Below are 13,527 nucleotides of genomic sequence, written 5' to 3' on the forward strand. Positions count from 1 at the left end.
TGTTTCCCAACACTGTGAGTAATACATACAGTGCATTCAGAAAGTATCCAGACCCCTTGACTTTTTCCACATTTTGTTATGTTACAGCCTTATTCCTAAATTGATTAAATAGTTTTTTTCCCTCAATCTACACACAATACTCCATAATGAAAACGCAAAAACAAGTTTTTCGATTTTTTTTTGTGCAAATTTATAATAAAAAAACTAAACTGAAATATCACATTTACATAAGTATTCAGACCATTTACTCAGTACTTTGTTGAAGAACCTTTGACAACGATTAAAGCCTTGAGTCTTCTTAGGTATGACACTACAAGCTTGGCACACCTATATTTGGGGAGTTTCTCCGATTCTTCTCTGCAGATCCTCTCAGGCTCAGTCAGGTTGGATGGGGAGCGTCGCTGCACAGCTATTTTCAGGTCTCTCAAGAGATGTTCGATTGGATTCAAGTCCGGGGCTGGTCGGGCCGCTCAAGGATATTCAGAGACTTGTCCTGAAGCCACTCATGCATTGTCTTGGCTGTGTGCTTAGGATCATTGTCCTGTTGGAAGGTGAACCTTCGCCCCCAGTCCGAGGTCCTAAGCGCTCTGTACTTTGCTCCGTTCATCTTTCCCTTGATCCTTACTAGTCTCCCAGTCCCTGCCGCTGAAAAACATCCCCACAGCATGATGTTGGTACCCTTCCCCAGATTTGTGCCTGGACTAGAAACCGATTCAACATCTCTGGAGAGACCTGAAAATTGCTGTGTAGCACCGCTCCCCGTCCAACCTGACAGAGCTTGAGAGGATCTGCAGAGAATAATGGGAGAAACTCCCCTAATACAGATGTGCCAAACTTGTAGCGTCATACCCAAGAAGACTTGAGGCTATAATTGCTGGCGAAGGTGCTTCAACAAAGTACTGAGTAAAGGGTCTAAATACTTATGAAATTGTGCATTTTCAGTTGTTTGTTTTTGCTTTGCCATTATAGGACAATGACCCCAAGTGTGTAGATTGACGAGGAGGGGGGGACAATTTAATCCATTTTAGAATAAGGCTGTAACGTAACAAAATGTGGAAAAAGTCAGTCTCAATACTTACCAAATACACTGTATATATACCTGCCTATCTATCTACCTCTCCCCTTCTCTCTCTCTCTCTACCCCCTCTATCCATTGTCTTGACGTTGGCCTGGGGGTAGGTTTATGACAGTCATAAATACCTCTTCCCCCTTTTTTCCTCTCTCTACCCTACTGAGGTTACATTTGAAAACCCCTTGGTTAACATAGAGATTCTGGGAACATCAGAAGGTGGGGGGAAATGAACTATATTCTGGTAATCCGACCAATTGAACATATGCAGTGGTACTTAATGAATATGATGTCAGTTTGGTTGTCATCTGAGACATTCTCATCGATGATACGATGACATAAACTCTACAGTGGAAAGTCTACACATCAGAGTAATCAGATTCACATGGAATTGTTGTTCAATTTAAATGTTTGAATATAAAATTATTGGTGAAAAGATTACATGTAATTTTAGCTTCCAAATGAGAGATTTGGGTTTTCATGAGGTAAGGGCTCTGCTCAATCAGTGGCCTGCCCCTGTGAAGAGACATGGGTTATAAAACTTTTCAGACACACCCTTCTCGCTCCACTATATAAAGCCTTGACGAAAATGTAACCTCCTGTTCCAAGTACGTGAGGTCTGCAGCCTCTGCGTTAAAAGGACTAACATGTCAACTACAGAACTAAGCCAACCTCAGCGTGAGTTTTGGTTGGCGAATGGTATGAACTTTAAACTCTTATTCACTACAGAAGTGATACCTCCTAGCTGTTGAGTTAGCCACCGCAGCTGCAAACGCGGGCTAGGAAAGAACAGACAGAGTATCCCGTCCACCACACAACGACATTACTACAACGTATCTATTTGACCACCAGAGACATTCTTCAAAGGACTCGGTTTGGCAACACAGCCTTCCATCTACCACCAACCTACCGAAGCGCAGCTCAGAGTAAATATTTATTGCATTTTCCTTTTCCAAATGGGCGGTAATTTAGAATGCATAAGATACTGTATTTACGATAGCACAGCTTCTCCCTTTGTTCCTCAGTCTTCCCGCTCTTTCACTCAAACTCAGCCCCTTTTCTTTTGTGTAACCAGCTGTCATATCTGTTCTGCCCGCTAGGGACGTTTTCCTTTATGATGTAATTTGTAATCAAGGTATAATTCATTCTGTGTATATTTAATTCTATGTGATTAGTTAGGTATTTAGTAAATACATCATTAAACCCAATTTTGTATTGCTGATTCAACTTGTTAGCCAGGGTTCGTGAAGATAACCAAGAATTTACAACTTTCAGATGAGACTGAATTAAGGTGACGATTAATATTGACTGCTATTGATTTAAAATATTACTAGGTCTTTAAGAGTTTATTCGGAAGATAACAGCTCTATAAATATTATTTTGTGGTGCCCCGACTCTCTAGTTAATTACATTTACATGATTAGCTCAATCAGGTAATATTAATTATGGAGAAAGGATTTTATAGAATAGCATGTCATATCACTTAATCCGGCATAGCCAAAGAGGAGGAATCTAAAATACAATGAAGTTTTCATTTTGATTCAGCCTGTATAAAATTGAAAAGCAGATTACATAATATACCAAGTTTATTGTACACATTTTTGGAGTGATAGAGACAAGCATTATTGGGTGTGTGTGTGCTATTCCCCGCCTCTGTGTTGTTCTCTGACGTAGTCAGTGGGTAACGTAAGCGAATACATTTCTGTATGAGGGCTGATAAAGCTAATGATAGAAATATGAGAAATAAAGCATTTGGCCAAACGCAGGGCTATTTCTGCCTTGCGCGTTACAAACGCGGATAGGCTCGGTCATTATTAATTTCTAGAGCGAGGACAAAGAGCCAGCCGATTGAAATTCAGGAGATATAAGCTTGACCAGCAATAGATATCCCTGTCTCTCTCACATTTCCTCGCAAGTAGACCACGGTGTATTTCGTTGTTTGCCGCGTGTTCCGGTTAAAACATCGTCAAAAAGGGTTTGAACATAATACGTTATAAGTAAAACCTTTCCCTTGCCAAGGGAATCCTATGTGCTGCATTTTCAGATACAAAGGAGGGTTCAAATCAAATCAAATCAAATCAAATTTTATTTGTCACATACACATGGTTAGCAGATGTTAATGCGAGTGTAGCGAAATGCTTGTGCTTCTAGTTCCGACAATGCAGTAATAACGAGCAAGTAATCTAACTAACAATTCCAAAAAAAAACTACTGTCTTATACACAGTGTAAGGGGATAAAGAATATGTACATAAGGATATATGAATGAGTGATGGTACAGAGCAGCATAGGCAAGATACAGTAGATGATATCGAGTACAGTATATACATATGAGATAAGTATGTAAACCAAGTGGCATAGTTAAAGTGGCAAGTGATACATGTATTACATAAGGATGCAGTCGATGATATAGAGTACAGTATCAACGTATGCATATGAGATGAACAATGTAGGGTAAGTAACATTATATAAGGTAGCATTGTTTAGTGGCTAGTGATATATTTACATCATTTCCCATCAATTCCCATGATTAAAGTGGCTGGAGTAGAGTCAGTGTCATTGACAGTGTGTTGGCAGTAGCCACTCAATGTTAGTGGTGGCTGTTTAACAGTCTGATGGCCTTGAGATAGAAGCTGTTTTTCAGTCTCTCGGTCCCAGCTTTGATGCACCTGTACTGACCTCGCCTTCTGGATGACAGCGGGGTGAACAGGCAGTGGCTCGGGTGGTTGATGTCCTTGATGATCTTTATGGCCTTCCTGTAGCATCGGGTTGTGTAGGTGTCCTGGAGGGCAGGTAGTTTGCCCCGGTGATGCGTTGTGCAGACCTCACTACCCTCTGGAGAGCCTTACGGTTGAGGGCGGTGCAGTTGCCATACCAGGCGGTGATACAGCCCGCCAGGATGCTCTCGATTGTGCATCTGTAGAAGTTTGTGAGTGCTTTTGGTGACAAGCCGAATTTCTTCAGCCTCCTGAGGTTGAAGAGGCGCTGCTGCGCCTTCCTCACGATGCTGTCTGTGTGAGTGGACCAATTCAGTTTGTCTGTGATGTGTATGCCGAGGAACTTAAAACTTGCTACCCTCTCCACTACTGTTCCATCGATGTGGATGGGGGTGTTCCCTCTGCTGTTTCCTGAAGTCCACAATCATCTCCTTAGTTTTGTTGACGTTGAGTGTGAGGTTATTTTCCTGACACCACACTCCGAGGGCCCTCACCTCCTCCCTGTAGGCCGTCTCGTCGTTGTTGGTAATCAAGCCTACCACTGTTGTGTCGTCCGCAAACTTGATGATTGAGTTGGAGGCGTGCATGGCCACGCAGTCGTGGGTGAACAGGGAGTACAGGAGGGGCTCAGAACGCACCCTTGTGGGGCCCCAGTGTTGAGGATCAGCGGGGAGGAGATGTTGTTGCCTACCCTCACCACCTGGGGGCGGCCCGTCAGGAAGTCCAGTACCCAGTTGCACAGGGCGGGGTCGAGACCCAGGGTCTCGAGCTTGATGACGAGCTTGGAGGGTACTATGGTGTTGAATGCCGAGCTGTAGTCGATGAACAGCATTCTCACATAGGTTAGCTTGCATGAGGTGCTAAAGCTAACAAGAGAAAATAGCCATTTTGTTTTCTTGTGCCACGTTGAAATTCCTCCGCCTTGCGGAACGGAAGTCCCGCCTGGATTGTTCCGTTTGATTTCAGCGTGTGAAATCATTGACCACTGAAGTGTGCCCTAATATATTCGTTCATGAAGAATTATTCAGGTCACACTCAAGTCATGACTTATGATATTCAGACGGATATCAATGTCTTCTCCAATTGAACTAATAAGTGTAAATCTGGCCATTTACATTCTGAAATAGATCTTTTAAATAGTATCCAAATTGATGAGTTTCTAAATAAGACATTGTAAACTTTTTCCAAACTAACCTAGATGAAACAACTTCTCAGGTTATTTAAAGTTTAAATCCCAAATAGGTCTTATTTATCATTAAATTGATCAATCAGTAAAATTTGTTTTTTGCAAAACCATTCAGTAATCCAGTACTGACAGAAGCCCCGCCCCAGAGGGAATCCCATATGGCTTCGGCCTTATAAGGAGAAGTGTACCACAGTGTTGAATATTCCCAACATTAGATCTACTGTTTACACTTATGATATCCAATCAATGGAGATATCCAATCAATGCAGCGATACCAACCCTAATTATGCCATTAGAGAAAAAACTGCTGAAATTGCGAACGCTCTCCAAAATCAACCATCAAACACAGGCTTTGTGACGGTTCTCCCCACTTTTGCACTGATGTATCGCCATAAAAATGTGGCATCGGACCAATACCACAGTGCACAGCCGAAGCACGTGCCAGACATGGCTAACATGAGGGGACAGGTGGAGAGAACTGAGCAACTATTGACACAAGCAGGAAATGAAAACATTCTGCTAGTCAAGGATCTGCGTTTGAAATCTGAACAATTAAAAGTAATTGCAAATACTTATGACGATGAACGAGCACAAACTCTTCAACAAAATCGTTGTCTCCAGGAACCACTCGATTAAGCCAAAACTAAATATGATGTAGTCCACTCCAAACTAGATAAATCTGTCGAGTTATTTACAAACAGGAGCGCACAATTTGATCACATGCAGGCAGTTTTGTCGAATGTTACACAAGGTAACAATGTTCTACTCCAAATTCTGCAGACTAAAGACAACGAATTAGTGAACACAATGACTAAGTTGGAGGACAAATCAGCAGAACTCATTGAAGTCGCTGACCAAATGAATGATGAGAGAACTCGGGTGATGAAGATGGAAATCTTGATTTCTAAGCAAGCGGAAGAAATCTCATCACTGAATCTCTCGCTCCGTACTCAAGACCTCTATCTGCAAATCATGACAGATAAGTTTGAGACCGAAAGGAGCAAGTGCGACACTCACATGTCCAAAATCAGTACTCTAAGCACTCAAGTGGACTCTGAAATGCAGCAGAATGCCACCCTTAGGTACCATCTGGAGGAAATCTAGAATGGTCACGCTCCTCAGCGTGACTACCCATCCCAAGCAACCGGAGCCCTGTACTCAAAGGAGTGAAGACGATAGGTTTCAGACATTGCCTCCATTAAGTGTCCCTCAGTCTTCTCCTCTTGGCCATTCTGCACTGAGTAATATGGAGCCTCTTGGCCAACAAAGCCAAAGCTTGGCTTCTCCTCTTGGCCTTTTGGCCCCAATTTCCCCACAGGATGAAGCCAACCCTCTCCGCTCACAAACTCATCAAGAATTTCCCCAACTTTGACCCCGTTCCAGGTCAGCCAAACAATACTGACACGTTCCTAGCGACATAGAGGATGCGTTGGATGGCTACCCGAACATTACGGGTTCTGACAGGGTTTACCTGTTGAAGCGAACGTAGAATAGACACGTGATGAGGTTCATTCGCCTACAACAGCAACACGTGCTAAATGACTACGCTAAACTTGCCACAGCTTTGAAATTAGAATTCAGTGGTTCTGCAACTCGCAAACACGATAGCTCACTGGCTAACACGGTCAAACAAGCTCGGAATGAACACGCCCAAGCTTACTATCATAGGCTTCTTTCAGCTTACTTTGGCCTACTCGCTGAAACAGGCATGGAAGACCTGTTACCATTTAAACAAATGTTCCTGTCGAACATGTATCCCACCTTCATTACCTACTTGGGCCCTGCAGCCCACATATACTTGCCTATCTTACAACTCAGAGAGCTTGCAAGCACAGCTTTTGAGGCATCAAAAGCTCGCAATGCTAAGAGCCCTGACCACTCTGTTTTGAAGTTTGACCAGGAGCACTCACTCCAGTCAGAGGGTGAATTATCAGGTATTGGAGCGTTAAGAGATGACGCACAACAACAGTTTCTATCATGAAACCGGTCGAAATAACTGTAAAGTACGTCACCATCAAAACGACTACCGCTACAATCGACCTGTTCACTACGTTCCTGCACCCAACCCACACAGAGTGTCAGAGCACAAGGGTAACAAAGGGTTGAAGGATGATCAAAACGTAGACCAATGTTCTCCAGAAGTTCCACTACGTGAAGAACTAAAGCGAGAAGCATTTGAGAAAAGGATAAAAGATAAGTCACAAGGACTAGACGGGGGATTACCAGACACCAGGTCCGCAGGAATTAACACCCATAGCAAGGACGTTAAAATTCAAATCTCTCCCGCTCTCACTCGGATACCAACACCACCCGGTGGTGGGGGGGTCCCAAGACACAAATTGGGGGAATAGTAGTCCAGACCCATGATGAGCCTTATCGAGGCCGGTGGGGGGGGTTCGAGACTATGGACAATACCGTATGAGGCCGCCAGAGCATAAATCAAATCTAGTTGTAAACTCCCATTTGAGAACAGTGAGGAGCAGACAGGCCCCTAGACGGGGATTATCTTAGAACACATCTAAGATAGTACTGAGGTGTACCACACTGGTCGTAAAGGAAGTCCAGTGGACATGTCCACCTCCAAAGCAAATGGCAACAATAATCATTCCTTGCCATGTGTAGTAGTCACTACAAGACAACTAGTAAAATGCTCTAATCATGTATTCCTGTAGGATAACATTTCAGAATAAATCGGTAGGACAACTGGACCCCTTGAGTACCAGTACCACAGTCAGTCCAGCAACACTCAGTAAGAGGATTAGTAACCTCACAAGTTAAATTGCTATTGATAATAGCAACATAGGAGTCACTCAGAGTGCAACACGGGGAAGGGAATCTCCATTGCAATCTTCCAATGGTTACACACGCCACTAATAAATAGAACCCTCCGTTCAGGAGAAAAGTTATTAGGAGTCATGAACCACGATCACACCACGTACTACTGGTCTAATACTTAGAGTACTTCCGTCATGAGGTTAGCTCCTCCGTGGATAACATAGCTATGAAGTGGACTTCTTCATACCTACCACCACTACAATAGTGGAAGACAGTGACTGGTAGTAAAACCACTACAGACTCCCTCGACACCAATTCTGACTGACCTCCAGGCATTGACCTGACAATTACCTGACTACGTCAGACTCATTCTGAACAAGTTGTAATCTGCCAGGATACTTGGTTTCCTTCCCTTGACATGTGCGCTTGCGTAAGCATAAACGCACTTGCACAACGAAACATCCAATTAGGATTTATGCTAGGATCACTTAAGGGTCCGAGCAAAATACCAGCCTTAGTAAAGTTGAACATTTATTTTGAGGCCTTTAACTCTACCGCAACAGTACTCTCTGCTACAGTTTTCTCCCCAGAAGTCCATAGGTCATCCCTGTAGACTGCCCAAAACTAGTGCCTTACAGCTGTAGACTTAACATATAGTTATCAACTTAGGATAGTACCCTAAGCAACACCCCGCAAATTAGGAAAGCCCTAGATATGACATTAGACAATGCCATGATAGGGTCATTTTGCCAAGACCATGGACGTAGATGGAATACAGTCCAATTAGATGATTAAGGGGGCATAACTATATTTTGTTTTGTTTATGCTTTCATTCATTTTGTTTCATTTTCTTCGGCACGTAGAAAGTGACAGAGCCATAAACAATTTCAGTTAGTGCCACAACGCCGCTCATTTGGGAGGAAATGTAATGATATATTTAATGAGTGTGTGTGCGTTGTTAACATCTGCCTAAGTACCTGCCCAGATCTTCCAGTCTGGACGACCAGACGATGGGTCCGGAATGGCGATCCCAATCCGGACATCCGCTGCCCAGCCATGGAGCGGACTTCTTCATTTGCAGACACCCTACCCGGGTCGACCACACCAGAGGGGGGACTGCAACAGCGATCACCAATTGGACATCTGCTGCCCAGCCATGGAGCGGAAACCCTACCCGGGTCGACCACCAGATGGAGACCACAACGATGGTCCACAACCAGGACAACCCACGGTCATTTTTCTGTTGGTTTGCAACATGCAGGTTAATCGCAAGATTGAACCCAACATTGGGGGACTGTCATGACATTGGCCTGGCGGTAGGTTTATGACAGTCATAAATACCTCTTCCCCCCTTTTTCCTCTCTTTACCCTACTGATGTGACATTTGAAAATCCCTTGGTTAACATAGAGATTCTGGGAACATCAGAAGGTGGGGGGAAATGAACTATATTCTGGTAATCCGACCAATTGAACATATGCGGTGGTACTTAATGAATATGATGTCAGTTCGGTTGTCATCTGAGACATTCTCATCGATGATACGATGACATAAACTCTACAGTGGAAAGTCTACACATCAGAGTAATCAGATTCACATGGAATTGTTGTTCAATTTAAATGTTTGAATATAAAATTATTGGTGAAAAGATTAAATGTAATTTTAGCATCCAAATGAGAGATTTGGTTTTTCATAAGGTTAGGGCTCTGCTCAATCAGTGACCCGCCCCTGTGAAGAGACATGGGTTATAAAACTTTTCAGACACACCCTTCTCGCTCCACTATATAAAGCCTTGATGAAAATGTAACCTCCTGTTCCAAGTACGTGGGGTCTGCAGCCTCTGCATTAAAAGGACTAACATGTCAACTACAGAACTAAGCCAACCTCAGCGTGAGCTTTGGTTGCGAATGGTATGAACTTTGAACTCTTATTCACTACAGAAGTGATACCTCCTAGCCGTTGAGTTAGCCACAGCAGCTGCAAACGCGGGCTAGGAAAGAACAGACAGAGTATCCTTCTACCACACAATGACATTACTACAACGTATCCATTTGACCACCAGAGACATTGTTCAAAGGACTCGGTTTGGGAACACGGCCTTCCATCTACCACCAACATACCGAAGCGCAGCTCAGAGTAAATATTTATTGCATTTTCCTTTTCCAAATGGGCGGTAACTTAGAATGCATAAAATACTGTATTTACGATAGCACAGCTTCTCCCCTTGTCCCTCAGTCTTCCCGCTCTTTCACTCAAACCCAGCCCCTTTTCTTTTGTGTAACCAGCTGTCTTATCTGTTCCGCCCGCTAGGGACGTTTTCCTTTATGACGTAATTTGTAATCAAGGTATGATTCATTCTTTGTATATGTAATTCTGTGTGATTATTTAGTAAATAAATAATTAAACCCAATTTTGTATTGCTGATTCAACTTGTTAGCCAGGGTTCGTGAAGATAACCAAGAATTTACAACTTTCAGATGAGACTGAATTAAGGTGACGATTAATATTGACTGCTATTTATTTAAAATATTACTAGGTCTTTAAGAGTTTATTCGGAAGATAACAGCTCTATAAATATTATTTTGTGGTGCCCCAACTCTAGTTAATTACATTTACATGATTAGCTCAATCAGGTAATATTAATTACGGAGAAAGGATTTACTAGAATAGCATGTCATATCACTTAATCTGGCACAAATCAGAACACCTCTTGCCTAGCTACTCATATATGATTATTTTATACCTGTCCCTCCACACGCCTACCTCACTTATACTAGACATACATCAATGGACTGGTATTCTGCCATCCCTTCTATGTGCATATACTGTGCAGAGAATCCTAGTGGTACTATATACATTAACTGTCTAATCTACAGGCGCAGACCTCCCCACCACCACCCCTCAAACCTCTCAATGCAAATGTCTCCTAGAATTACCCATGATTCCTAATGGGACGTGTCCTCCCATCCCTTAATGCAACATGGCGGTGTAGAGCAGGAAACCCAAGGCCTCGGCACAGGAAGCAGAATTGATTAGTTTGTATGCAGTGATAATTGATTTAATTAATTATTAGTGGAGAGATTGCTTTAATTGGTCATCCCTGTGGCACAGACCCTGCTTATCACTGTGTGCCATGCTACTGAGAGAGGGAGGAGACGAAGACGGATAGGTGAGGGGTGATGAGAAGAGAGGGAGGAAAGGAAGACTGATAGGCGAGAGGGGATAAGTGGCTGGGGGAGAAGGGAAGAGACTGGAGAGGTAACAGGCAAGGTAGGACAAAGAATAGAGAGAGAGGTGAAATAGAGGGAAAGGAAGGGATGGAGAGAGAGGTGAGATAGGAGACAGGGAAAGGAGAGAGAGGTAAGATAGAGACAGGGAAAGGAAGGGAGAGAGAAAACATATTGAATCATGCTGCCGCTGTAGAGTGGGGCTGTATGCTTGGAATGTGTGTATGTGAATGTGGGGTTGTGTGTCTCTAAGTACAGTTAAATTGACCCTTGACCTCTCGTCCTTCCCAGGGGTGAGCGATTCAGTGTCACATACGGCCCAGCCAGATGACCCCTCCCAGACCGCTGACCCACCTGTACTACTGGACCTCCCTGAGAACAGATCTACTGTCGCGTGAGTCACACCCACACAAACACACACACACACACACATACACCTTAGCACTCCATATAATATATCTGCTGACACACATACACTCACCCACTCATATACACTCACCCATTCACATACACTCACCCACTCACATACACTCACCCACTCACATACACTCAGAGGCCAGTTTATTAGGTACTTCACCCCTTTCACGAAAATGGTTCACCCCTACAGACAGTGAGTCAGGTGGCTGTGGCTTGCTATATAAAGCAGGCAGACGAGCATCATTGAGGCAGTTACTGTTTGATTGAACTATAGAAAGGGAAAAACGAGTGACCTAAGCGACTTTGAGCGTGGTATGATCGTCAGTGCCAGGCGCGCCGGTTCCGGTATCTCGGAAACAGATGGCCTCCTAGGCTTTCACGCACGACAGACAGTCTCTAGAGTTTACAGAAAATGGCGTGACAAGCTAAAAACATCCAGTCAGCATCAGTCCTGTTAGCAAAAACAGCTCGTTGATGAGAGGTCAAAGGAGAATGGCAATAATCGTGCAAGCTAACAGATGGGCCACAAGCAGGAAAATAACTATGCAGATCAACAGTTGTGTGCAGAACAACATCTCGGAAAGCACAACTTATCTATCTTATCTTGTCACGGATGGGCTATTGCAGCAGACGACCACACCGGGTTCAGCAAAACAAAAATAAGTAGCTCCAGTGGGAACACTATCAACAAAACACTGGACAATTGAGGAGTGGAAAAATATTGCCTGGTCCGACAAATCACGGTTCCTGACGGAAGAGTTAGGATTTGGCGCAAGCAGCATGAGTCCATGCCCCCATCCTGCCTGGTGTCAACTGTACAGGCTGGTGGTGTTGGTGCAGTGGGGAATGTTTTCCTGGCAGACGTTAGGACCCTTAGAACTGTACCAATTGAGTAATGTTTCCATTCCCCGAAGAATTCAGGCTGTTCTGGAGGCAAATGGGGCCTGACCCGGTACTAGATGGGTGTACCTAATAAACTATACTCTCTGTTTCCAGACTGTTCTGCAGTTCAGCGAGTTTGGACATTGTCACAATGCCGCAGAGAGAGATAACAGTCCTTGTTTCCAAGTGTGCTCAGTATTACATTTGTATGTTTATACCACACCACGTCGCCAGTGTTCACACACCAGACTACACAGCACTCAACAGCAAGTGTCAGAACAGAAGCCCTGAGAAAATAATAGATTTTCATACTTGACTGGTAGCAAGTGGATACTTTGTCCTCTTTTTTGTTCTTTTTCCCCACTCCTCCCTGTAGCTTTCCCTTATCATTTCTCGTCCACTCCATCTTGCAGGATGATGTGTGTGTGGACAAGGTGGATTTAGCCTGACAAAGGTCACTAATATAGTCCTCTCTGCGCTCCTCTGTTAATACTCCCTGAATAGAGATCTTTGTTAATAAGGAGCTAGGCGAGTTGCGTCTCACAAAAGCAGCCCTGTTGTGGTAATTGCCTCATCATTTGCAGCCCGGACACGTCAGGCGCTTAAAGTCAGTCATTAGCACGGGGATAATGCATGTGAGGACCTTGGTCTCCTGCGTCAGGACGATAACATCTCCCCGGATGTTTGGCCTGTTTTTTTAAGTGACACATACACTCAGTAGATAAACACACAAGCATAGTGTGCATGAGCACACATAAACACAAACAGAGACACACACACAATGGTTTAAGATTGGAAGACACTGATTTAGACTGGTATAGTGACTGGGGATAGAGAAGTGGTTTGGTGTACATTCTGTTTTAGTTTCTTTAATTAATTCCCCCCCCCCCTCTCTCTCTTCCTCTCTTAGGCCAGCACGAGATTCCCCTGACAGGTGCACCAGTCACTTTGATGCAGTGGCCCAGATTCGCGGGGAGGCCTTCTTTTTTAAAGGTACAGAGATGGGCCAGAGGGAGAGAGAACAGTTTGTGGCATTACCTGCGATCAATATAAAAGGCAGCCAAGCATCTCTCTCAGAGTTCCACACACACCTTCACACTCAACAGACGGACAGATAGACAGACCCTGGAGGGGCCCATGGTCCCATGTTGACTGTAAAACTATATGGTTTGAATTGAGGAGATTCTTAATTAACATATGTTAACCTCAAGAGATCTCGATGGTAATATAAAAAGTTTTATTTGGCCTGTATGTTATG

The 13,527-nt window shown here is 43.8% G+C and overlaps 1 protein-coding gene across 1 annotated transcript in view; it reads left to right on the top strand.

Moving 5' to 3' along the window:
- Nucleotides 1-13,527, top strand: part of mmp17a (matrix metallopeptidase 17a) — a 104,501-nt gene that overhangs the window by 79,533 nt on the left and 11,441 nt on the right. Inside the window, exons 6-7 of the mRNA XM_024382236.2 lie at nucleotides 11,262-11,364; nucleotides 13,180-13,262. Of these exons, the coding sequence (XP_024238004.1) occupies nucleotides 11,262-11,364; nucleotides 13,180-13,262 (186 nt within the window). The remainder of the gene's footprint in view (nucleotides 1-11,261; nucleotides 11,365-13,179; nucleotides 13,263-13,527) is intronic.

This window comes from Oncorhynchus tshawytscha, linkage group LG20 (genome assembly GCF_018296145.1).
Source record: "Oncorhynchus tshawytscha isolate Ot180627B linkage group LG20, Otsh_v2.0, whole genome shotgun sequence".
NCBI lineage: Eukaryota > Metazoa > Chordata > Actinopteri > Salmoniformes > Salmonidae > Oncorhynchus > Oncorhynchus tshawytscha.